Source organism: Hemicordylus capensis, chromosome 2 (assembly GCF_027244095.1).
Source record: "Hemicordylus capensis ecotype Gifberg chromosome 2, rHemCap1.1.pri, whole genome shotgun sequence".
NCBI lineage: Eukaryota > Metazoa > Chordata > Lepidosauria > Squamata > Cordylidae > Hemicordylus > Hemicordylus capensis.
The window spans coordinates 63,763,782-63,786,190 of NC_069658.1; the positions used below are offsets into that span (position 1 = coordinate 63,763,782).

Sequence of the window (22,409 nt, forward strand, 5' to 3'; positions counted from 1 at the left end):
GAGCAGGGGGGAAGATCTCTCTCACACCTCCCAGATCTCTCTCCCACCCTCCCAACCAACCTCTAGACCCCAAACAACAACCTGTCCTCCTGCTTTACTTTCCTGTCCTCGGAAACAGAGACACAGCCAGCAGCTTCTCTGAGCAGGAGAGGGGCAGGACACTGAAGCCGAGAGGAGAAGATCCTCTCTCTCCTCCTGCTGCGCCCGCCGCGCGTGCCTCTAAAAGCCCCCCCGACCAACAGCTGGAGAGGGCGAGAGGCTTTCCCTATAGGCATGCGGTGTGTGTGGGGAGATCACTGCCAGGCCCGCGGCCCCCCCACTCGGAGAAGCTGCTCTGACCCCGCTTGCACCCCACAGAGCAGCACGCCGATCCAGACGGCAGGCCTATCCGCCGCCGCCGGCGGGGTGGAAGGACCTTGTTCACCACCCCCGGGCACGCTCCACAGCCATCACAGAGCAGCGACGCCGGGCCAAATGGCAGCCACCACCCATGCTCCACTCCAGCCCAGCCGCCACCCCAAGATACCCCTGGCCCCAGCAAAGAAGAAGCCAGCCCAGCAAACCTCAAAGCAAGCCCACCATGCTCCGGTATTTTAAAGAATACATTAATTGAAATAATATTTTTTTTAAAAAAAACACACACACCTGATCCTCCTCTGTGAACACTTTATTGATGATGGTGATGTTGTTGTGCAAAGTAGCAGATCCTCTTCCTCTCCTCACACGTGGCGGCGAGACTCGGGAGCCATAGCCAGCAGCAGCAAGCTACACAGCATTCCTCCTCGCTCTCGTCAGATCAGCTCGTGCAAGCGCGTGAGTGGGGGGCAGGGAGTAACAAGACTCAGGAGAAGGTCATCATGCAGCCAACAATGCTGCCGGAAGAGAGGAGCGCCCAGGCCAGCCGGAGCCAGGGCGCCACGGCGGCGCGGCTGCCTGAAAAATGAATTGGGTGGGGGTGGGGTGAACTCGTGGGCAGCAAGGCGCCCAGGCCAGCCGGAGTAAAGAGCTCGCGGGGGGGGGGGGGGAGCACTGCCGCGGCTGACTGAAAAATAAATTTGGTGACGGGCGGGGGTCATGGCACTTTGGGGCGCCCCCTCCCCAAGTGGCGCCCAGGGCACGTGCCCTGCCTGCCCTACCGTCGTTACGCCTCTGTCTGCAAAATTTGATCCTTCTTTTCAGCCAGACTTGACGCCATGTTCTCAGATCTAGGTCCTGTGTAAAGAGTGAGGTCATTCACAGAATCAAGAACTGTGTTTTACCCAGGTTTGGGAGCTGTGTCTGGAAGCAAGGTTTATGAGAAAGCCTGGGTAGAAGTGATTGTGTGAAAGCAAGGTAGGAGGGAAACCACACAATCACTTCTGCCTAGGTTTTCCTCTAACCTTGCTTCCACACAAGCAAAAATTGGGAGCACACACAGCTTCCAAACCTAGGTAGAACAGTTTTTTATTGTGTGAACGACTTGTTTCTTGGTCTTAAAACCCTCTGGTCACCTCTGTCTGCTATATATATATCTGCTGTCACCAATTATTAATATAAAAAACCCTCCTGTAGTAGGTGGTATTAAGGCATGGGTGTGGTTTTAATCACTGATGAGATATAGGACCTTCATTACATTTTTTTGTAAAGTAACTTTTACTCAGTAACTTCAGTTTTTCAGTCAGGGGTTAAAGGATGGCAGAAAAAGGGAAAAACAGTATACTGAAGAGATAGAAGGGATTGGTTAAGTGGCAGGTCTTGGTTATATTCCCTATTGAATCCACAAACTATATTCCCTTTCTTCCCTGGAACCACTATAACTCATGCTCCAGAATAAAGTGACCTGGCTCTCTCCTTCCAGTCAGCTGTTGGTTTTCAGTTGGTGGTTGACTGATGAGCACTGAAGAGTCTGGCTAACACTTGGCAAGGGACCTGGACCTAACACAGACAGGTTCCCGAAGGCTTCTGAATGGAGCTGCACAATCTCCTCCCCCTCAGCCTTCCACAGAGATCAGCTTCAATGCGTCTACCTTTACACTTTTCCCCGTGAGCTGCCTCTTTTCAGCTCTTCTCAGATTAACCTCTGCACTCCCACAAATTCACTCATGAGGACTTGTACCTAAACCCACCCTCTCTCCTCAGATTCTTATGCCACAGCTAGCCAGTTATCAGTCTTCATTTGATTTATAAACTGCCCTTCCAAAAATGGCTCCAGGCGGTTGACACTGATTGACACTTGACACAGTCTTGACAGTGAATGGGCAGTACCTTCCTCTGTGGAGTGCTTCTATCAGTCTGTTCAAGATGTCACCTAAACCCTTTAGGTTTTTTAATTGAACTTTTTTGTTGTGTGTATAGACAGAATTAGAACTAGCCAGACAAATTAGCCCTTCACTAATTTATAATGTATATGCTCCAAGTCACCCAGGAAACAGATGACAATTTGTGAAACAGTTACTGGAGATTTGCCACACCATGATTTAAGTATCTCTCAAAGACCATGACCACCCGTTGCTACAAAAGTGATTACTTTCAAATGCAGCACATGACTGACCTACTGCTATGAAAGTCCTTGATGCAGGTTAAATGGTATCATCAAAAATGTCAAGTTCTGCTCATAACCAATTCCTTTCCAAGATTTCATCACAGCAATGACTTGCAGGTGCATTCCCATGAGTGATATAATATTGCAATCAACCTTCAAATCACATTTCTAGTTCTTTTAGGATGAAAACTGCTTGCAGAGAAGTTCAAATGTGATGTTATACAACCCTTCTTGTAGGTTGCACGTGTATACCTTTTACTTAATACCCTTTACTTAAAATAGATCATAGAACCCTTAAATTAAAATGCTTTATTGTACCCAAAGACTGCAACTTCAAAGAGGAACCTACATTTACAGTACACAAAATAATAATTTCTTCCTGAAAACAACAAAAACATGAATTTCAGGAACATTTAATTGTGTGTGAGGAAAAGCTAGGCCACCTTGTGTTTTGCATAGCTGACAAAAAGAAAAAAAGATCAAGGTATGTTTTTAGAATCTCCAGCTCATTCTTAATACCTTCCCCACCTTTCCATATGAGATGTTCAGGAGTAGACATCTAGAGATTTGTAATTGTATACTAGAAAAGTCCTCAAGGCCCTTCTTAATGAAAATAAACTTGGTTATCCCAGCTTATCACTTCTAAGCTTAAAGGTTTCCAGTCTTATCTGCCTGAACATTTCTCGCTGCTAGAAACTTGTATGGTTCTATCTAGTGCTGAATCTGAAATGGAATTTCAAACATCCTGCACTTACCTTGGGCTGGAGACTGATCATAGTTTTTATAGGCTTAAAATTATTATTTTTTAGAGCACAAATAGTGGTTTGAAAGCCACATCTACCAAAAAAACCTGCAAACCCAACTTAGCAGCATTGCCATGGAAGCAACCCATGTCCAGTGAACCACCTTCAACTCTTGACAAAAAGATTACTGTGGAATCCAGCTGACATAGTACACTACTGTCATTTCTACTGGTTGTGCATTGTGCAACTGCATTTGTTCAATAATTGCATTTTACCCAAGACTGCTCTTGTGCAACAGCGCAATGTTTCATTAAAAAGACACATGAACATCACACAGTGTGTTGGTTCTGTTAGAAACTGCCTAAAGTGAGGCAGAAAACCAAACACACATATAACACCTAGATCAGGACTAAAAATTCTTCAACTGGTTTGTGTAATCTTTATATTTCAAACTTCTTGCAATATAAATATTTTTTAATGCACCCAGTAGAGTTAGGTGGCCAAAGACTGCCTAAGGGAGTGTGTTCACTTTCTTTTTTGTGGGGCATTTCAAAGGATTTTAAGAACATTAACAAAAGGGAAGTCATGACATGTGGAGATTTTGACTGCTAATAGCATTGGTTTCACATCTTTTCCTGCATAGCAGAATAGCCAGTTTCCTAATGCCAGAGACTCAGTTTGGAGCTGTATACAAATATACTAAATAAATAAAAGCTATCTGGTTAACGAAAGTATAGTTTTGTGTATGTGTATTGAAGTAAGAAGACACACACACAAGGATAACAGAATGGGCTATGCATTTTCCAAGTGATGAGGTAACACTTTCAAATGTTCATTGCTTAGTAAAACCACCTCTTTCTCCCCCCCCCCCCTTTTGCATCATGACAAGATATTTCTGAAGAAGTACCCTAGCAGACCCAAGCCATATGCTTGCATGATGTTTCTTCTGCTGGAGTGCAGTGCCCTCCTGTAAGCTACCGCTGGGGAATACACATCGAGGCTCTACACAGAATGCATGTGTAGAGCCCTCAGGGGTTCTGCAGGGAGAGCAAGCCTGCCCTCCTCACACACCAGCAGTTGCTTGTTGCTGGGCTGCTGTGGCTCGCCCAGTTGCAGCTAAGAGAGCTCCGGGGGAATTCGCATTGAGGCTCTGACACACGATCAAACTAATGAGGTTAACCGAGCACTTGATCCATTAACCTCGTTTAGAGGGGCTCGCCTGTGAGCCCAGTGGTTCTCACAATGGAGGGAGACCGGGCTGGGTTCCCTTAGCCTGGTTTCCCTCCATTGTGAGAATATCCTCCTTTGAATGCTTCTGTGTGAAAAGTCTGGGTAAGTAGTTCCCTTTACACATTGGTTTTGCAGGAATTTTCAAACAGTTCGTTAGCTTGTACTCTAAAGTAGTGTAGTCTAGCAACTCTACAAGGCTCTCCACAGGAGCAAGGTGAAGAGCCTAAAGGGGTTTTGCGGGGAGAGCAGGCTTACATAGGAACATAGGAAGCTGCCATATACTGAGTCAGACCATTGGTCTATCTAGCTCAGTATTGTCTGCACAGACTGGCAGCGGCTTCTCCAAGGTTGCAGGCAGGAATCTCTCTCAGCCCTATCTTGGAGATGCCAGGAAGGGAACCTTGAATCTTCTGCTCTTCCCAGAGCGGCTTCATCCCCTGAGGGGAATATCTTGCAGTGCTCACACATCAAGTCTCCCATTCAGATGCAACCAGGGTGAATCCTGCTTAGCTATGGGGACAAGTCATGCTTGCTTCCAGCTCTCCTCCCGGGTGTGTGTGGTAACAGGTTGCCCCTAAATTATTTCATCCAAGTGAGGGTTGTGGCCAGTGGGATGGGTGTGGCTGTCATGGTGGTTGTGACTATTGGGGCTGTCATGCAGAGTGCCTGCATTTCTGAATTTACAACTGCCTCACTGCCTGCAACAAGCTGTCTTGACTTAGAATTGTGGGGTGAAGGTTTACTTTAGCTGTCGCATTCACTTGCCTTGCCAGTTACTATCTAATCTCAGTTCCATATCTGCATGCTTTGCCCCGCCCCACCCCCTTTTAAAGAGGGAACCAATGACTTAAAAGTGTAGTTGTCAGCATCAGAACAATGCTTGCCAAGTGTTCTGCTGTAATACTATTCATGCTTACACTTATAATGTGGAACAAAGCCATTACTGCCTGGATAGCAAATCTAAACAGATGACTCATAAGGAGTCAGAATAATAGGGGGCAGTCCTGGAGAGCACAACTGCAGTGCATCAGCAGACAATATAAGTGGTTGCAGAGAAGCAGACCCCAAAGGGGTTGCCAGAGCTGCTACATAGGTGACCCTGAATTATTTTCCAGGTTGGGATGGTGTATTCAGAGGCACAGCAGGGGAAAATAGCCTAGAGCAGGAGCACTGAAACTCTCCTTTTCCATGGACCACAAGGACTTGGCCAATGCTCTTTGTCCTGCCAATCTCTGCAAGGGATTAAGAGTTTATCTGGAGAGGCAGAGGCAATGAAGGTGTGGCAGGACAAGAGAATGAACACACATCCAGAGCAGCCCAGAGAATGAACACACATCCAGACCGTCCCCTCCCTTCCCCAATTTGGGAGAGTACTAAGCCAAACACTTTGGTATTATGGGAAAAAAACAGACTTGTTGCTAGTAAACATTTTATTCCACAGGATCTGTTCGGTCCCCCCCCCCCCACTTTTTTGTTTACTGCAAGGGATACAGACATAGATGCCCCAAAAAGCTACAGCAGTATTTTTTAGTAAGACAAGCAGTAGCCAGAAACCTCCACCATACCCCTCTATTCCAAGGGGCACATGAGTCACTCAGGCAGGCCACTGTGATTGCATATCCAGAGGCATCTATTGCAGGCAGCATGAGGTAGTCCCAGTCTAAAGTCAACTCCGCTCTGCAAGTTGAAGACACAGAAAGGTTTCCTTGAGAGAAAGCCGAGAAATGACAGTGAACTTTGAACCGTACCAAATGAAAAATGTGTGTTCTGAAGGAAGCCAACCAGTTTAGCCACCAACCCTGTCTCGACTGTCCTAGCATGATACCGTAGCTATGTTTCATAACCACATCTTCTCCCTCAGTTTCTTTGCTTCCTCTTTTTTCACCTTCCTCCTCGGCATCAGCTTTAAACTGTGAGCCCACCGAAGACAGGGATCCCTCTTATTACTTGTGAAGTGCTGCGTGTGAGAAAGATGCTTTAGCAAGAATCGCTAAGGTCTGCCGAAACCCTTTTGGACTCTGACCCCTCTACACAAGTTCTGCTTTCTGGTATCCGACATGTGAAAAACTGAGATGTTAAAAGACTTCCGTAGTAGCACACTTCCCCTTCCAGTCACTTCCTGTACCTCATACCCAGCTGCAACTCCACTCACCCACCAAGTCCAGGGCTTAATTGCATAAAAGAAACCTGGCACAAACAAGCAGAAGCAATGGCGGAGCGGGCCGCTGCTGCTGTGGCCTCACTGACCCTGCCCCTGCCTCTGACATCAGATGCGGGAGTGTGGTCTGGCTGAACAGAGCCTTGAGGCTCCGTTCGGCCCAGAGAGGGGAGAGCTGCCCAGGAGCAGCTCTTCCCTGCAGGAGCTCCTTAGACTGGAGCTGCATTCGCAGTGCGCAACCAGGAGCGGCTCCTCCCTGCCTTTGCAGGGAAGAGCCGCTCCTAGCTGACACTGCAAACACAGCGCCAGCCTTTGTTTAGCTCCCAAAGGGGCTGCACGGACCCCGCTCGGGAGCTAAACTAGCCTCCCCGCGTCTGATGTCGGGGCCGCTCTCGCGGCCCCTGATCAGTCAGCAGCCCGGGTTCTTTCAACCCGTCGGCCCAGTGGTGGCTCTGCCCCTGAGCAGAAGGTTGCTGGTTCAAATCCCCGCTGCTACTATATCGGGCAGCAGCGATATAGGAAGATGCTGAAAGGCACCATCTCATACTACGCGGGAGGAGGCAATGGTAAACCCCTCCTGTGTTCTACCAAAGAAAACCACAGGGCTCTGTGGGCACCAGGAGTCAAAATTGACTTGATGGCACACTTCACCTTTACGCGGTGCTAGAATGGGGCAAGAAGGGACTCAATGTAATCCACAATCAAAGCCCCTCTCAACACCCACCTCCATTTAGCTCAGTCATGGTACCCATTTCAAGAACAGTATCTAAAGAATCTGGGCCCCCTGTCTCCCATAGAAAGTTGGGGAGGGAATCAATCAATTTGAGACTGAGCAAAAAGGAGAAGGCAACAGGACTGCTCCATACATTGACCTTCAGTACAGGAACTGATCAGCTCTTTCCTCCAGCCAAGATCTGAGGGGAAGGAGAGAGACATCCCTCTCAAGAAAAATGACCTTCAGTCATTGATGGTTTTCTGGAAGCAGCAGTTTATTCCCCAGAGGTCAAGCACTTGTCACCACCCTTCAGTTTCCCACCTCACAGTGGTGTGTGTGTTGTGGGGGTGTGTGAGTGGGGCAAGCGTGCAGGTGGGGTGTGGGGCATGTGGGTGGCGCACAGGCAGCACAGGGGTTGCTGGGCACGTGTGGGGGGGCTGTGCAGATGCGGGTGGTGTTGCCGATGATAAATTGTGGTATAGCATATAGGCTTGTATGCAATCACAAGGATGGACCTCTATGCATTGAGCAACCATCTACATACTGTGAATTTGGAGGAGACAGAAGGAAAGGAGGGGCCTACACATTAGTTCGGTCTCTTGTGGAGAACTGCATCTAGATTTCTTCCTCATTTTCAAGTTGGCTGGCAGGTAGGCACCACTACTTACCTTCATAAGGCACCAATTTGCTTTAATATAGGAATAAGTTCTCCCTTCTCCTCTAGAGCATGAAGATCGGAATAGCCTCCGATACACTTTTGCCCAAAAAAGATTCGGGGGACCTAGAAACAGATGCAAGTTATTAGCATTTATCATCAGAGAGAAGCCTTTGGAAGCCCAGTGTAAGAAGACTGAAGTTCAAAATAGGGCCCTATGAAAACATTTGAGATAGGCAATGAGGCCATTTGTTATACAGAAAATGGTCATGTGACTATGACGGTCAAGATGCTTACTTTAAGAGTCTGAGGTTCATGAGAAGTTAGGCAAGGCAAGGGAGGGGCTGCTTTTGTGGCTAGCATCTGTCAGTCAGCCCCAAGCCCATCTACAGACTGGCTAACTAGGCAAAGAGGCACCTTTCTGAGTGGTGATTTTTCTTTATATCTAACACCAGGACAGAACCCCTCCAGTAGCTATTGCTACTGTTTCTATGTATTTCTTGAGACTTGGAGCAAGTGGGGATAGAGGATCATCTTCCAATTATTCTTTTTCTATGAATGGGTTCAAGTGACCTACACAAATTAAGAAGTGGAGATTCCCAGGAAGCAAGCACTCCAGTACTTCTTGCCATTTTCTGGGTCATCTGAACCCAGAAGGATCAGATGAAGAGCATCCGAACCCTTCCATCAGCCTGACATTCATACACATTTGAAGGTGGTGTGACAATGCCAGGTGGCAGAGGTGTCCTGACATTCTCCATCCGACATTTCTGGATTCAGACAACATGAAAAGCAGAAGAAGTATGGAGAGCTGTGCTTGCTGGGAACTGGCACTTGCTTGCTTTCCATAGATCACCTGAACCCATCATAAGAATGTTTTTTTGGTTGAAAAGCAGCATATAAGAAGTAGTAGTAGTAGTAGTAGTATCCCCTGCCCTTTTTTTCTGAAGGGAGACCTGCACCACAAATTGCCAGTAACCAAGAGACTGCTATAAGCATTGCCGCCCAACTTATGGTATCTTTGGGATCAACTTATATTGCAGGATACTTTGGAAGCCATTCCTAACTGAAGAGTAGGGCAGGTATGTGTGTAGAAAGTAACAGTGGCATTGGCGTCTCCTGGCCCCCTGTTCCAATACTTTCTCCATCTCCCCCCCCCATTCTCTTGGGTTAGGCAAGAGTACAGTTTGTGGCTTCAGCAGGTGAGACAGAAGGGCCAATAGAATACTGTTGAAAGAGTGTACTATGTAAGGATAGAAGACAACAGCATATTCTTACTAGCTCCAAGTTCTTAAAAGGAAAAGTCTCCAAGTTTTCACAGAGGCCAGCGAAGGTACATAATGACTCAGCTTCCAGGGAAGAGTGCCAAAAGCAGAGTACTGCTAAAGTTGAAGCCTTTGCTAACAGAGCTACCTAGCTATACTTTTGAGATACATTTCTTCTGCTGGGTTCAAGAACACCTCAAGCCTCGTTGTACACCAGAAATGTCATTATGTACCAAGAGCAGGATTGCATCGGCTGGAGAATGAGGTCACCTACTACTACAGGGTCATTAAGTCTCAAACTGCACCGCCCAGGTTTGCATAACTATCTGTTCTGAGCAAGAAGTGCCTCCGGGAAGCAGAGCATTTCTGTGACACCTTTTAATGAAGCCCTTTTCCTAAAGATTTTGCAGCCGGCTAATATGACAAGCTAGTTGGCCAAGGAGCAGCAAAGTCAGCTCTGTCAGCCAAAATCTGTATACAGAAACCAGCCAACCAAGCAGGAGAGAGAATTCCAAGCCTCAGGCTCCTAAATGCTTCCACTGGTTGTCTCTCTTGGCATGCCAGAAACACCAGGCAGTTTTATTTGACATCTTCCTTTGCTGTTCTCCAGCAGGACAGAGGTGCTTGCTCCCATAGCCTTAAACAGCAAGCTTTGTTCTTTGTGAAATAAAGCAACGTTTATTTCAAAATAGAGTCCCACAAGACAGTGGATACAATCCACCATATGGTTCTCCAGTGAAAGACCTACTGAAATGAATGGGAAAGGCACAAGAACACTGCCTAGTGGTTTTGCACAGCTCCTGTTGGTTCCAGTGGGGTTTGCAAAGGAGGTCTCCCAGGAGATACATTCTTACTGGCTCTGCTCCCGTGCCTTTAAACAGCAGGGTGACACACACAGACATTTAGTGGATGAAGTTTTCCTTTGCAGTTGACCATCACAGAAGGTGAAAGGGAAAGCTTGAAGCTTGGCTATATAATATGAAACTGCCTTATACCAAGTCAGATTGTTGGTACATGTAGCTCAATATTTACAGCGACCAGTAAGGAGGGACTCTCCGGGCTTTCAAATGGGCATTTCTCAGCAATTCCCAGCTCAAGATGCCAGGCATTGAACTAGGACCTTCTGCATATGAAGCAGGAATGGTTTCAACTGAACTTCCCTTCTAAGCTTCTGCATGTCAGGCTGCCATTAAAGGAACTGGAACAGAGCCAGGAAAAAAGCTTGTGAACTCTGCAGTGGGCAGGCTGCAAGCAATATTTCTAAGAATGGACACAGTATGTTGCTCTGTCATCTATGCAGTACTTTGAACTCCCAGAAGTTTTTTTGCCATAGGCATCTTGTACATCCTGATATTTGCGTTTTTATCCCATGCCCCCCCCATTTTATTCTCTAACTGCCCTATGAGGTAGGCCAAACTAAGAGGTGGAGACAAGATTAAGGATACTCACTGAGCTGGATAAGTGGGGAATCTGAACCCACACCTTCCGGGTACAACACAAACCAATACACCACACTAGCCCACTTCAATTTGTGAAGCAAGGAGTTCTATTTTAAGTAGTTTCATGGAAGAAAAACTGGAAGATAGATTCTAGCTTCTCTGTTACAATGCAAACAAGCTTGTTACACACAGTTGTCACGTATCCCTTATGCAAATATTGCAAGATTTTACAGTAACAAGCTACCAGCCCATTCCACCTATACAGGACAAAGACTTAAAGTTCTTTACAGCCTCGAACAAGAAACACATTTCAGAGAATTCATATCATTGTTGAAAAAGACAAACATCAATTTCATGTTTATTTGTACTTCTTGAAATACATATACATTTGTGTGTTGAAAAATTAAGGGTGCAATTCAGGAAGAACTAAGCATTTTTAGAGACCAGTGGCAGTGAGAAACAGTTAAACAGGCTTCTATTTGGAAGTGTCCCAAAAAGCTACTTGCCAGCTAGCTTTAAGCAACACAGAAGTTAATCCCTGCATTAAAAAAACCACAACCACCCACGAATGTTTTAAACCCAGCTAAAAAGTCATACAACTTTGTTAAAAAAACCCAGATACATCCGCTATGTACATCTACAATGAAGAGAGAGTAATGCTTCCATCTAAATGTTACAGAATACCAACCATAATAAAGGTTGATAAGGAACACATATTTTTTTCCTGAGAAAAGGCTTTTTTGAGAAGCCCTGCTCTGAAAGAATGCAAATCCATAATAGGAATCAGTTCCTAATAGTGTTAGAAGTCAGCAGCAGATGGCTTCTCCCCACTTTCTGCATCAACAGTGTGAAAAAAGTAGAAGACTCACCGTTCTTGCCCCCGTTATCTTCAGCAAGTAGTCCTGAATATCATCCATATCACTTTGGGTTGCAATATCACAGTATTCTAAATGTTCAGATGTGAGGTTACATTTTTTCAGGAGATCCATAGCCTTGTGACAGTAAGGGCAGCTGGTTTTGCCAAACACAACCACTTTATTTGCCCTGAGCTTGCTGTTCACAAACTGCTGCGCCATTCCAGAAGTCTTGCTGCTTCTCAGCAGAAAGAATGCCAAACAAAGGTTTACAATTAAATACAAAACCTAAAGGTCACAGCTGTCTTGCTGCTAGCACACTAGGAGCTCAAGCTTTTATGAGCAACAAGGTTCTTGCCTCTATTTAGAGACAACACCCTGTAGGAGGAGTTTTTCTTCTTCTCTGCCGCTTGCTTTTTAAAGAGATAAGGATGCAGGCCTGTTTCATATTACAGGAAGCATGACTGCATCGCCTACACAGACAGACGGTGAAATAATTTGCTTGCCAGATGTTCGGCCTTCATGGGGATTTTAAATTAAGGCAGGCAAGATTGCTACATAGTGATTTCCCGTCAGCTTCATTAGACGTTAAAAGAGACATTACAGCAGAAATCTTTAACTTGTTTACCAAGATGAAAGTCCCATTCTATTCAGTGGGACCTACATTTGAGTAAACATGAATAGGTTTGGCCAGCAAAACTTCAGCCCTGCCTTTCTCTGTCTGCCTGCATTAGAACATTGTCTCATCTGCCTGTTGCTTAGTTTTGGACTTATCCACATGGCAACATAAACACAGGGCTGGAATCACCTTGATGAAATGCATGCAATATTCAAAGGCACCAGTGTAAAACACACTGACTAAGCAGGCACTATGCCCTGGTAGTGAGCACCACCACCATCATAGGTGAGAGGAGTGCTGGTCTTGTGGTAGCAAGCATGACTTGTCCTCTTAGCTAAGCAGGGTTTGCCCTGGTTGCATATGAATGGGAGACTAGAAGATATTCCCCTCAGGGGATGGAGCCATTCTGAGAAGAGCAAAGGTTTCAAGTTCCCTCCCTGGCTTCTCCAAGAGAGGGCTGAGAGAGTTGAGATTCCTGCGTGCAACCCTGGAGAAGCCTCTGCCAGTCTGTGAAGACAATATTGAGCTAGATAGACCAATGGTCTGACTCAGTATATGACAGTTTCCTATGTTCCTATGTCACCATGGAGCTTCAGAGCAACGACGCATAGGATGGCATAGAAAGCTCCTCTATAACTGGAGATGGCTGCTGCATTAGTCTGAGGGCTAATTCTACTGAGGTGGCACAGTTCTGGGATCCTGGAAACTGACAGCATCCAACTGTGTCTGTAAATTTATGTAGTTATCACATGTACATGGGATTCTTCCCTTGGATCACAGGGTGATATTGCTTATATGGGAAATTGGCTGAATGCACCCAGTTCTATCTGTTGAGTCTCAGATGTGTTGAAATCTCAAGTTACTACATCTCAGCAAGGAAAATTTTTCTTTTTTTTCTGTCCTGTTTCCTCCCAAGTTAGAACAGGTATGCACAATTCATTTTACCAGATGTGGGGGTAGGGGCCAGATTGCTAGCAACAGAGTTTCACTCTTTGTATGATGAGATAAGGAAAATTCTTCTCATAAGCTGACATTCAGACTGACATCTTGCATGTGACAGGGGGTTTCACTGAACCCTCCTTCCCTCCGTGCCTCCCAAAAATATGTCCCTAAGGGTTACAGGAAATTCAGGGACATATTTCCCATAGGCACAGATATTACAGAAGGAAGGGTGGGATTGGTGAAAATGGCCACTCCCCATTGCACATGCAAAACATTATTTAGGACATGCAACGTTAATCTGGATGTTAGCCATTGAGATCTAGTAACTTGAGATTTTATCCTGTTTGGAATTCCCCTCTCCCATGTTGAACTGGATACACACAGTCCATTTTACCACAACATGCCTGGGCTTATCCTGTAATATCCTCAACAATTCCGTGTGGTAAGTTAACCTGAGAGATGGTGATCTGTAAAGATGTGCATAAGTGCTCATGAACACAGAATGTTTTCCAGGCGTGGAGCCAGACTGCCAGTGGGCTGTGTCCAGCCATGGCGGTGGCCCTGCTCACATCTGACGTCAGACACGGGGGGGGGCGTGGTCTGGCTCCCGAACGGAGCTGTGCGGCTCCATTCGGGAGTTAGAGGCCGGCTGGCGGCTCTCCCTGCCTTTAAGGAGAGCTGCTCCTGGCCACGCCGTGAATGCAGGCAGCCATTTAACTCCCGAACGGGGGCCGTGCAGCCCGTGCTTGGAAGCTAAACCAGCACCCCCGTGTCTGACGTCAGATGCTGGGGGCGTGTTGGGGCCTGATTGGCGGCGGCCCGGGTTCCTTGAAGCCGTTCGCCCAATGGTGGCTCCGCCCCTGATGTTTATCAATCGGAAGTTTTCTTTTTGTGAACAAAGTAATGCTTGGGGATTTTTTTTTTTTTGGAAGAAACACTCTTAATATTAGAACCCAAGTATATTTGATAAAATCAACCTGCAGCAGATTTAAAGCAAAAGAAATATACCACCTCACATATTGTGCAGCGCTTTGTGGGTGCTTTGCGCACTGCAGCATCTTCATTCACATGGCACGAGCACCTGGGGTAACCCAGGTGGCTCATGTCACCTGGGATGCCAGGCACCCTTGGCTTCCCAGCAGGGGCACACCTAGGTAATTTGGGTGCCCAGACCACCCAGCTGTGAGACCCCCCCCAGTGCAAGCCCCCAAAACCTCCTTTGGGGGGCCATCATTCCCATGGCCGAGGGGTGGCTGTGGAGGGGAAGCAGAGGAGCCCTTCTCCCCTTTAATGATTTAAAACAACAACAAAAAGAGGTTTGGTGGGCCGGGCGTGGGGTGGACTCTGGAAGCCCGGCCCCAGCCATTGGGAGCCCCCCCTGGACGTTGGAGGACTGGACCGGGTCCCCAGGCTCTCGGGGTTAAAGTGCCTCTGCTTCCCAGCTGCTCCAGAACGTTTCAGCCTCACTTTGTAACCCGGCATTTAGTAGAGGTCAAATGAAACTGCGGTTTGTTTAACCTCGGCAGGCAACCATGTGCACGATTGCCGCTAGGTTAAAAGACTTTTCTCCAGACTGCTGCCATTTGTGCCAGCGAATCGGGGGGAAGGAGCCCAGGTGTGCTCATGCTGCATGGCACTCTGGGATGTGGGAGGGGGAAGTGTGGAATGAGGGGGAAATGCCTTTTCTGAAAGCTGCTTTGTAATTACTTTGTTCTCATGGAATGGGAAAGTGTCTTTGCAAAAAGAGTGAGACAGAACTCAGGTTTGCACTGGTCAAGAAATGGTTAATAGAGTTTGCAAGTGTGGAATGGAAAATTCCTTGCTGAGTTACTTATCTGCCAAGGACAGACAGGGTGGGGGAAGAGGGTACGGGTGTTGCAAACTTCATTAGCATAGGCATCGAATGATCGGCTTATTCCAAACTGCCCTGCTTCTTAGAATGTGAAAGAATCTTCTCTTAATTTGCTTATCTCTTTTCTGTAAAACCGGAATTCAGAGCAAAGTCCAGCCCTGAGGCAAACACATGTGTTAATGAAATGAACTAATTGGTTCTTGGGCCAAATGTTAACGCCCAGATGTGTAACAATGCCAAGGTTTAAAACCCCAAAAACCGGGGGATTCGGGGCTTCTTTTCTGGAGGGCCGTGAGGCACCAGGAAGAGCCACCAGCGCTGGTTTTGGTTCAATAAATGGTGACTATTGCTTCCTTCAATCATCCTTGTCTGTCTGGTTTGTGGTAACTGGGGTCTCCCAGGTAACAGAAGTGCTCCTGCTCCCAGTGCCATCACTGTTTTCTTCAGGGGCAAAATATTTTCCAATGAAATCTTGTCACCCAAAAAAACTCTTCTTCAAAAGCAGGTAAAAACATCCTTAGACTAGCCAAAACTCCAAGAGCTGACTTACTGCTATCTTCCTCCTGGGAAGAAGATAGCAGTAAGTTTGCTCTAGGAGTTTTGACTAGTCTAAGGATATTTTAACCTGTTTTTGAAGAAGTCTTTTTTTGTGTGACAGGATTTCATTGGAAAATATTTTGCCCTTGAAGAAGGCTTTGGCCGATATGCGCTGGGCTTCAATAAACCATTTTACAGCACCGTGGGACGTTGGTCTCCTCTTTTGCATCTGGACTGGGTGCTTCTCATTTTTCTTCATTTCTTTTTCCCGCCATCACTGTGTCGTCACTCATTTGGGTATGCGACATGGCGGAGGGGAGGGCGGGTGCTGCTCATCTGTTGGGGAAGGCCCTTAGGAGTGGCTGCTAGAGGTCATATGCATGACCTCACTGAAATTAAGTGATGGAATTGTGTGATCACATGGCCATTATTTCCAATAGCTGTGCGATCATGCAACTCCCCACGATTTGGGCAGGTTGCACTACAGCACACTTGCAGAAATTAGTTAACCCGTGAAACTCTTTGCCACCAGAGCAACCATAGTAAATAACATGACCGAGTTCCACAAGGTCATATACAGCTATGAAAGAACAAGGCTATCAGGCCTGTTGCTCATTAACCAATATATACAGTGCTCCTGACACTGTTACAGTCTGGGGAGTAAATGGTAGGAAATGTAATATTCTGTTAACTGCATTGTTATACAAGTCCTGTATGGCTGCTGCCATACAGAATATTGGGTTGAATGGATTTTGGTTCAGACCCTGTATAACTAGTGATCTTCTCACAGATATAAGCCCTTAGAACTGCATCTCTCGTAGGCATGTTGTGGAACAATTTCTGAAATGTGGCATCATGCTCCTTGATACATTGCTGACCTGCAAGAGCAGTGGCACAGTGTCAGGCAAGCCAGATAGTCACCCCTGTGTTGCTGTTTACCAAGCTGCACTGTTTGCTACTGCTGCTTTTCCTACTTGCAGCGACCTACTTGTGGTGTCCATTGTACCTATAAGCAGCAAGCAGAATGCAAATAAAAAGCACCTATGTGAGATCGGGGCCGTAGCATGTTGCATGCTGGGGAATCTGGGCCAGGATTCAAATCCCCCACTCAGTTATGAGGCGAAGTCCCTGTCTCTAGCCAAGCCTACCTTATTGTGAGATACATTTTCAGAGTCCTCATGTTTGCCGCCCTAATCACCTCGAAGGAAGGCTGGGCGATAAATGTGATTATTTGTTTGTTATTTATCTGTGTAAACCACCCTGAGCCATTTTTGGAAGGGCGGTATAGAAATCGAATTATTATTATTATTATTATTATTATTATTATTATTATTATTATTATTCCTGAGAAAGTGATCTCAGAGCTAGTTTCTATGCTGCGTCCGTCTTGTAAAGATGGATGAACATAGTAAATCCCCTCACATAGAATAGTTAGCATGTTTGGAGCAGTTTTTCATATAGTTCAGGCAATTCTTTCCATGTCAGGGGGAAAAAAGTATATGTTGTTTATTATATGTTTCCAAACAAAATACAAATATAGGTGCTGGTTATTACCTATAAAACCCTTCATGCAGGCCGGCTCAACTTAGGCTCCCCAGCTGCTTTTGGACTACAGTTTCCATAATCCCCAGCCACAGTGGCCAATAGCCAGAGATTATGGGGATTGTAGGCCAACATCTGTAAATTGAGCCGCCCTGCCTGCCTTAATGGTTTGGGTCCAGGGTATTTAAGAGAGCGCCTCCTTTGTTATGAACCCTGCCGCCTATTAAGATCATCTAGGGAGGTCTGGTTATGCTTGCCACTGGCCTGTTTGGTGAATACTCAGGACCAGACCTTCTTTGTGGCTGGAATGCACTCCCTGTCAAAATAAGAGCGTTTCCATCTCTGTCTTAAAAAAAAAGAACCTTGAGACCCACCTGTGGTCCCCCCCCCCGGGTTTTAGTTAATTTTACTGTTTGTTTTATTTCTTACAATTGTTTTAATCGTTCTATCCTGTTTTATATTTGTTGTATTTTATCCTGTTTTATATTTGTTGTATTCTGAATTATGTACAATCGCCCTATATATATTGGGTGGTATATAAATATGATAAAATAAAAAAATAATGCCTTTGTGGCATAATAGCAGCTTCAGGAAGCAATTCAACTTGGATCTGTGGTTCAGGGCAATAGACTGGACCTCCCTCTGAGTCATCACCAGCAATTTTTTGTGACAGAAAAAACAAGCAGGGAATGCGAGTCATGGAGCTCCCATGTAACCTGTAGTTTGGACCTTTAATTAGGAGAGGAAATGGAAACTCTTTCCTCGATTGCTTGCAGGATCTAGCAACACTTCATAATCCATTCATACGGGAGTACTGACATCAACAGGGTCATCATATTGGTATGTCCTTTTGGTACTGCAAACAGCCATCAAAATATTCATCAATGGTGTTCGAGTTATTTTGAGACGAGGTGTCTCATTCTGAATCAAAGGAAATACGTTAATCCTTACTGGTATTAACTTGCTTGTTACTTTAAGACTTGTTACTTTAAAACTGGGTGCACTTTAATTAAGGTAGTTTACTCTACTACAATCAGAGTTTTTCTTCTTGATATTCCAAACTGAATATTTATGTCAAAGTTACTTGAGAGTCCAGAGATGACACTACAAATTGATTTGCATAGCTCTAAATGGAAACAAAAAATAAGAATAACAATCATGATCATGCATTCTGATGAAAAGTAATTAGGGTTACATAGACAAAGGTCTGTTATTGCCTTCTCAGCCCTTAGCATTTCCTCATAGCTGCCGACTTAGTACTTGGAGAATTAAATTGGTTCTATTGGGATTTTGCCATAGACATTGAGGTCATTCAAACAATCAGAAACTGTGTTCTATCTGGTTTGGGAGCTGTGTGTGCTCCCAATTTTTGGTTATGTGGACGCAAGGTAGGAGGGAAACCTGGGTAGAAGTGAATGTGTAGAAGCAAGGTAGGAGGAAAACCTGCGTAGCTTCCACAACAATCACTTTTACCCAGGTTTTTCTCTTACCTTGCTTCCACACAACCATAAACTGGGAGCACAAACAGCCCCCAAACCCGGGTAGAACACATTTTTTGATTGTATGAATGATCTCAGTTCTTTGTATGGGGCATGCTTCTCTATGTGAATGTCTCTATGGTCTGGCTTGGGAGGAGTCACAGTTTGTTTGCTCCTTACTTGTTGCTTTGAATTCAAACTGAGAGGTTCTCCCTCTCTCCATAAAAGACTATTAGTCTGTTTATTGTTTTCTTAGCCTATGTTTAGTTAGTAATAAATATCAAACTCTTGTTTCTAGTTAAAGTTGGCTTCTTGTTTTATGAATTACTTATGGAGGATAAATAATTACTCTGCAACAGGTTCTTCATAAGCTTGGAGGGATATTTTGAGTGAGTACCATATATTTCCATCTTGGGCCGGTACTCTTCAACATTTTTATTAATAACTTGGACAAAGAAATAGAGGTAATCCCCAAAGCTGTCCCTAGGGGTGGGAGCTGGGGCTGGGGGCGAATCAGCATGTGCGGGGTCTCCTTAATATTTCATATCATTACAGAATCATACTGTTTGATGACACAGAGTGTAAATAGTGTGAGTGAGGTTTTTGAACATGTCCAACCAGCTTGGACATATAGTGCATATCTAAAGAAATAAAAATAAAAAGTACAACACATGCTTCACAGTTCTCAGACCTTCTGGGTTGCAAATCAACTTGAGCATGGTGCATTCATAAATAAATATTATATATTGTTTGTTCCAGAAGTTTTTGTAATTTTCTGCCATGAAATGAGCCACTTATAGGACTTTGGGATGGATTTTTTTTTAACCAACAATTTGTCCAATCCACTTCAATTTAAAGATACATATTCCTCCCACTCTGCCCTACATCTTTGCTCAATACCAAAGCCCTATGCCAAGTCATTCCAGGACAGGTGATCTAAAGGCTGGGGCAGAACGGGGGACATTTTACCCTTTTTTATGAAGGCAAAAGGCAGATTCTTCTGTATGGGGGGTGGAATGATGGTCTAAGTGGGGGCTTCAGTTCCAGACATTTTTGTAATTTTCTGCCATGAAGCAAGCCACTTATAGGAGGTTTTGGATGGGGTGTTTTTTTAAATTAAAGGGGGGGGAAATTAAAAACCAACAATTTGTCCAATCCACTTCAATTTATAGATACATATTCCTCCCACCCTGCCCTACATCTTTGCTCAATACCAAAGCCCTATGGCAGGCCAATCCCTAAATATTCAAGAGGGGGAGAGAACCACATAAAGGAAATCATATCATACCTCCATTATACTAAGACTGGGCAGGGCTAGGCAGAGGGTCTGCAGAGAGCTCTGGTGCTGGACACTCTTTACCTGCGTCTGCCTGCCTGCTTCTTTCCTGAGCTTCAGGGAGACCTGCATGGAGGCCTTTCTGGAAGCCCTGCCCACCCACCGAACAGCTGAGAAGCGAGAGAAAGGGAGCTCTAGCAGCTTGCCTGGGAGCCTTTCAAGCTGCTCACAGACACAAAAGATTGGCTGTGGGGAAAGATAAGTGGCTGGGACTGGGGGAGAGAGGAGGGCAGGCTGCACTGTATTGTGCCCAGAGCAGGGCCTTTGCCAGTGTGGAGCTTGGGGCAATTGCCCTGGTCGCCCTGCCCTAAGGATGGCCCTGGTAATCCCCATCAAAACTGCAGATTATACAAAAGTAGAAGGGATAGCTGCACCTCAGAATGCAGGAATAAAATTCAAAGGAGCCTTGATAGAATGAAACACTGGGCTAAAATGAAAGCAATCTATAAAAACATGACATTTGTCTTTGTAATTGTAAAAAATGAGAACAGGGTCTCACACTGCCTCCCCCTCAACAAATAAAATAAAACAAAGGCCAGCCATTCAGCACAGAGTGCTGAATCACATATTGCACAGAATGTGGAACTCTGGGAGCTTTGTTGAACATTTGCACACTTGAATCAGCCTAGGGTGAATTTCCAGCTGTCGCTAGGAATGTGTATCTATGCTTGAATAATGGAAGATGAATTGACTGTCTTATATATAGACCTACATCCAAATAGCACCAATATTCAGAACTGGAACAGTAACTTTAGTTCCTCTCCACAGATACTCATGCTGTGATTCAGGGCTCTCTCTCTCTCTCTCTCTCTCTCTCTCTCTCTCTCTCTCTCTCTCTCTCTCTCTCTCTCTCTCTCTCTCGATAGCACATATAGGAGCTCTTTAGCTTGTAGGCAGAGTTGTAGGAACACCTTTGCAGGAATGCCAGTGTTCCCAGTCAAAGGGAGAATGTCTTCCTGAGTACAGCATTGGTCTCCTCAGACAAGTGCTGTACTTGCAGTCAGGGCTGGGGCAGGACTATGGGGCACATTGGCATGGGGTGTTGCTTGCTGGCATCCTCTTGTAGATGCTCCTGAGCAGGGGTTTCCAACCTGTGGTATTCCAGAAGTTGCTGAACCACAACTCCAATCATCCCTAGCCACCATAAATTGTGGCTGGGGATGCTGGGAGATGTAATTCAGCAACATCTGGTGGACCCCACCAGTGTTCCCTCTAACAGGAACTCCCAGATGTTGTGGACTAGAACTCCCGGAATCCCCAGCTGCAATGGCTTTTGCTTGGGGATTATGGGAGTTGTAGACAACAATGTCTGGGAATCCCTGTTAGAGGGAACACTGGACCCCACATTAAGAACCACTGCATTAAATATTGTTGTATGCTCCTTGCTGCAATTGGAAGAGTCAATTCCCCAAACTCAAGTCTGAAGAAGCAACAGGACTCCTATGCTCAACAGAATTGTGGCTGGGGATGATGGGAGTTGTAGTTCAGCAACAGCTGGAGGGCCAAGTTTGCCCACCATTGTTCCAGCCAATGTACAGTTTAGTTTGCTCTCTACAGGAATGCTGGCCTGTGCAAACTTTGTGTCCCAAGTTTTGACTGCTAGGGGTGATCTCTGACTTCAGACTTCTCTAGTACTAATTAGTGGACTGTATGAATTCCCAGCTTTCCGGCTGACTTGAAAATATCTTAAACATTAGGAAGCACATTTCTTCTCCCTGCCCTGCCTTTTCTACATAGGGACATACGTGTTTCCCTTCCAGACCTTTCCAGTATGTCATGAGTTATGTGTGTGGGCTAATGTCAGCATCCTGAGTCATCTGGAACCTAACCTAAACACCATTTTAGGGTGTACTTTGAATCACTAATTTTGGGGTGTGTGCAGATGAACAATTATCAGATTTTCCCAACTACCAAGGTGTCTTGCCCTACATGTATAGCAGAATTCAAGGAACTAGCATGTTGGAAAGTAGCCTAATAAATCCAATAGCCCCATGAGTGAGCAAAAATTAGGGAGCCTAAAGGGTATTTATATACATAATTATAACTGAGCAAGAAGTTACATGCATACTTTGTAAGAAGCAATTGTAAAGGTAAAGTGTGCTGTAAAGTTGATTTTGACTCCGGGCACCCACAGAGCCCTGTGGTTTTCTTTCGTAGAATACAGGAGGGGTTTACCATTGCCTCCTCCCGCACCATACGAGATGATGCCTTTCGGTATCTTTCTATATCGCTGCTGCCCAATATAGTACCAGCGGGGATTTGAACCAGCAACTTTCTGCTTGTTAGTCAAACATTTCCCCGCTGTGCCACTTAAGGTATGCAGTGGTAATTTGCTCATTTTATTACATGGCAGCAAAAGGTTATGCCAGATAAATTCATTCATTCACTGCTGTTTGGAGGACTGCGAAGATGAAGGCTTTTCAAGTGAAGAGGAAAATAATGAACACCATATGCATGAAGTATTGTGAAATGGACTAGCATTTGTGTGAAAACAATATCCTTCTTCATATACACCTACACCCA

At 45.4% G+C, this 22,409-nt stretch overlaps 1 protein-coding gene across 1 annotated transcript; it reads right to left on the reverse strand.

Moving 5' to 3' along the window:
* Positions 1–5,934: 5,934 nt before the first annotated feature.
* GLRX (glutaredoxin) lies at positions 5,935–11,989 on the reverse strand. The gene is made up of 3 exons (XM_053288520.1): positions 11,596–11,989; positions 8,036–8,148; positions 5,935–6,171 (listed from the first exon to the last, which is right to left on the reverse strand). Exons 1-2 carry the CDS (start codon positions 11,800–11,802, stop codon positions 8,038–8,040), a joined length of 318 nt encoding a protein of 105 aa, XP_053144495.1. The 5' UTR covers positions 11,803–11,989; the 3' UTR covers positions 5,935–6,171; positions 8,036–8,037.
* Positions 11,990–22,409: the final 10,420 nt, after the last annotated feature.

What these genes read in the sequence shown, in the direction of transcription:
- GLRX (XM_053288520.1), bottom strand. Translation starts at nt 11,802, where the DNA reads ATGGCGCAGCAGTTTGTGAACAGCAAGCTCAGGGCAAATAAAGTGGTT. An exon ending in AGATAACGGGGGCAAGAACG is followed by an intron (nt 8,149 to 11,595) that starts GTGAGTCTTCTA and finishes ATCTGTTTCTAG; the next exon opens with GTCCCCCGAATCTTTTTTGG.